General features: G+C 35.7%; 1 protein-coding gene across 1 annotated transcript; it reads left to right on the top strand.

Moving 5' to 3' along the window:
* The first annotated feature begins 406 nt into the window (after positions 1-406).
* LOC102582618 (phenylalanine ammonia-lyase-like) lies at positions 407-4,396 on the top strand. Its single transcript, XM_006345724.2, has 2 exons — positions 407-974; positions 2,336-4,396. Exons 1-2 carry the CDS (start codon positions 583-585, stop codon positions 4,065-4,067), a joined length of 2,124 nt encoding a protein of 707 aa, XP_006345786.1. The 5' UTR covers positions 407-582; the 3' UTR covers positions 4,068-4,396.

The raw sequence follows: 4,396 nt of genomic DNA, 5'->3' as shown, positions 1-4,396 counted from the left end.
AACCCGTTACTTGTTCTCTACACCGGATTCTATTATGTATTCACTTAATATTTGTTTGGTATACATAATTCATTGAACTAATTAATTTGAATTCACGCCATTAGATCGCTCCCTATCAAGAGTGTTTTTCATTCCCATTGACTTATATTTGGTTGGTGGCATTTTTTTTCCTCTTTGTGGTGTTGTTAGTGAGAAGAAGAAGCCTATACTTGGCTGCCATTCCTTTAAATTTCTATGTACAACCACCCTCATGTTCTCCACGTGTCACCAACCGTAACCGTCGATTACCATGTGCAATCCAACGGTCAAGATTAATCTTCAACTAACACATTGGCCTGCCAAGTCCAACACTCAATGACAATTGTATTATTTCCCTTTCTATTTAAACACCTAACATTTTAGCTCAACAAACTCAGGAAATTCAGCTAAATTTATTGCTCATAAGTTTTGCAAATTCCTAATCCCAACAACCAAAAATATTGATATATACATTGTATTTTTACCCCAATTATTTATCAAAACATTACACCACATAGTTTGTTTTCCCTAACCAATTGAGTTCTTGTCCAAGATTAAAAAATAATGGAGTACGTTAATGGAAATAGTAATGGTACTCATGATGATCAAGTTTTTTGCGTTAAGGATCCGTTGAATTGGAACATGTCAGCTGACGCACTCAGGGGTAGCCACCTAGATGAGGTGAAGAAAATGGTGGAGGAGTATAGGAAGCCGGTGGTTCGGCTAGGAGGGGAGACCTTGACAGTAGCTCAAGTGGCCGCCATAGCTGCACAGTCAGGTACAGACGTGACTGTGCAGCTATCAGAGGCGGCCCGAGCTGGTGTCAAGGCTAGTAGTGATTGGGTGATGGAAGGGATGAGAAATGGGACTGATAGTTATGGTGTTACTACTGGTTTTGGTGCAACATCACATAGAAGGACCAAACAAGGTGCAGCCCTACAGAAAGAGCTAATAAGGTAATTACAAAATTACTATTTTACTACAATATACTACATATTAATATGTACCTATTTTTATTTTTTTACCATTTTGATATATAACCTATAGTCTAAAAAAAAGTTGTCTCCAATAAAGTTTTCTTTTACCTTATTTAATACTGAAATAGGATTTCATCTTTTTAAAATTTGTAGTATACATAGATTAACATGTGATAGTATATTCGTGACGTTATCATTTTCATCAGATTATAATAATACTCATATTATTTATCATAGAGTTATCAATAATTACCTTTTAAGCGGGCTTTAAGTATGTATATATATTACGATTATTCTCCTCTAGAGGATGAGGATAATAAGAAAGGTGTAGCTTTAATTTCCATAAATAACTAAACAAAGTGAAAGAAAATTATTATGGGGGTAAAAATCAAGAAAATTAAACCAAACTTTTTTTTTTCTTTTTCTGATATATAATTTAACTTGGGTAAATTGTTAATTTTTTTTTGTTTATTTGCTTTCGTGGAAGCAAGTTTTTTTATGCAACAAAACAATATAATTATTAAAAAACAAAAAATAAAAATGGGTGATTTATTTATTTTTATAAAGAAAATAGTGGAGTTGATAACATAAAAAATAAAATGAAGTCTAAAGTAGGTGTGTCCTAAAAGATTTTGAAAAGTAGTTGTAAACATGTTGGGCAAGTAAAGAGAATATTTTTACGTCCTTTAATTTATTAGTAGTATATTTAATTAATTTTTGCTCAATTTAGTTTTGCCCCAACAAATAAAAGTTTTAATTAATTTATTTATTTTTAAAGTTTGGAGGATGTGAGTATGCCACGTGATTAAGTGCACGTGATAGCATGAAAAGTCTTTTTAATATTTGCTTTTGCTTTTGTTGGCTAATAAATGTTAGCTGCATATTTAGGTCTAATTTTTTTCTAAACAAGAAGGCATTTAATTGATCCCTAAATTTGATAGGTTAAAGTGGACCAACTAATACCCCAACCAAAGGTGATGATTTGGCTAAATGAAATTTTATACGTCAACTTAAACTAATGACTTTACTTAATAGAATTTTATACGTCATGTCAACAATAAATATGCACATAAATAAAGAATGTTGAAGTTTTTACCGACGTTAGTTAATTTTCATTGAATTCAATGTCGCTATAGACACATTTACAAAGAGGATTAATTGCCTCTAAAAAAACATATTTTTATCGGCAATTAAGCTATTGCCGATTTGCCGCTAGTAGTGTGACTTGGCTACATGAAATTTTGTACGTCAACTTATGTTGATGATTTGGCTACATTAAACTTTGTAAGTCAACTACAACTTGATGATTTTTGCTAAATGGAATTTCATCTGAATTCTAGGTTCTTGAATGCCGGAGTCTTTGGCAACGGGACGGAGTCTTGCCACATGTTGCCACACTCCACCACGAGGGCAGCTATGCTAGTGAGGATCAACACCCTACTTCAAGGCTACTCAGGCATAAGGTTTGAGATTTTGGAAGCTATAACAAAGTTGTTGAACAACAACATTACTCCGTGTTTGCCCCTACGTGGCACGATCACAGCGTCTGGTGACTTGGTACCACTGTCCTACATTGCTGGTCTTTTAACAGGCCGGACCAACTCCAAGGCCACCGGGCCTAATGGAGAACTGTTGGACGCTGTCAACGCGTTCCAACGGGCTGGTATTGAGTCTGGATTCTTTGAGCTGCAGCCCAAAGAAGGATTAGCTTTAGTGAATGGTACAGCTGTTGGCTCTGGCTTGGCCTCAATGGTTCTTTTTGAGGCTAACATTCTTGCTATACTTTCTGAAGTTTTATCAGCAATATTTGCTGAAGTTATGCAAGGAAAGCCAGAATTTACAGACCATTTGACACACAAATTGAAACATCACCCTGGCCAAATTGAAGCTGCAGCTATAATGGAACACATTTTGGATGGAAGTTCCTATGTGAAAGAAGCCAAGAAAATCCATGAAATGGACCCGTTACAAAAGCCTAAACAAGATCGTTACGCGCTTAGGACATCTCCACAATGGTTAGGCCCACAAATCGAGGTGATTCGATCATCAACTAAGATGATTGAAAGAGAGATTAACTCTGTTAATGACAATCCTTTGATTGATGTGTCAAGAAACAAGGCATTACATGGTGGGAATTTCCAAGGGACACCAATAGGTGTGTCAATGGACAACACTAGGCTAGCACTTGCCTCAATTGGCAAACTCCTATTTGCACAATTCTCTGAACTTGTCAATGACTATTACAACAATGGTTTGCCTTCGAATCTCACCGGTGGAAGGAATCCTAGCTTGGATTATGGTTTCAAAGGTGCTGAAATCGCTATGGCCTCGTACTGTTCTGAACTCCAATTTCTCGCGAATCCAGTAACTAACCATGTACAAAGTGCTGAACAACACAACCAAGATGTCAACTCACTAGGCCTAATCTCATCAAGAAAGACAGAGGAGGCAGTTGACATATTGAAACTCATGTCATCCACTTACCTAGTAGCACTATGTCAAGCAATTGACTTGAGGCATTTGGAAGAAAATCTCAAAGCCACAGTGAAAAGTGCAGTGAGTTTAGCAGCCAAGAAAGTCTTGATCACTGGCCAAAATGGTGAACTTCATCAATCAAGATTCTGTGAGAAAGACTTGCTCAAAATGGTTGACAGAGAGTATGTTTTTTCATATGCTGATGACCCCTGCAGTGCTAATTACCCTTTAATGCAAAAGTTGAGACAAGTTTTGGTGGATCATGCACTAAAGAATTCTAACACTGAAATCTTCCAAAAGATTAGTGCATTTGAGGAAGAATTGAAACTTGTTTTGCCTAAGGAGATTGAGAGTATTAGATGTGATTTGGAGAATGGAAAGGCACCAATTGGTAATAGAATTCAAGAATGCAGGTCATATCCATTGTACAAATTTGTGAGGGAAGAATTAGGTGCTAAGTATTTGACAGGTGAAAACGTTTTATCTCCTGGTGAAGTATTTGATAAAGTGTTTACAGCTATGAATGAAGGTAAGTTGATAGATCCATTGCTTAATTGCTTGAAGGAATGGAATGGTGCTCCTCTTCCACTTCGCTAAGAGAAAGAAGGACTTATGTTGCTTGGACACTTCAAAGGGTACGTGTCGGATCCTTTAAAAGTGGTGTATTTTTGGAGGATTTGAGACGGTGCAAGCAACATAGGGAAAATATATTTGTCGTAATAATGTAGGTACATTACTTTTTAAGTTTATTTTTCTAGTTTTGTGGAACTTTTTCTAATGGTTTGTATGAATATTTGTGAATCTTTAAACTTATTGATGATACTCTAGATCTTGTTCTAGAGCAATTGTATTTAAACTTTTGTGGCTTCTTTCAAGAAGAAATGTTGTATAGACAATAAGAAGACTACTTCAACAAATTTTAAATA

This window comes from Solanum tuberosum, unplaced genomic scaffold (genome assembly GCF_000226075.1).
Source record: "Solanum tuberosum cultivar DM 1-3 516 R44 unplaced genomic scaffold, SolTub_3.0 scf00072, whole genome shotgun sequence".
In the NCBI taxonomy this organism is placed as follows: Eukaryota; Viridiplantae; Streptophyta; class Magnoliopsida; order Solanales; family Solanaceae; genus Solanum; species Solanum tuberosum.
Note: the sequence above shows the minus strand (reverse complement) of the source record. Positions and strands in the feature narration are given on the sequence as shown.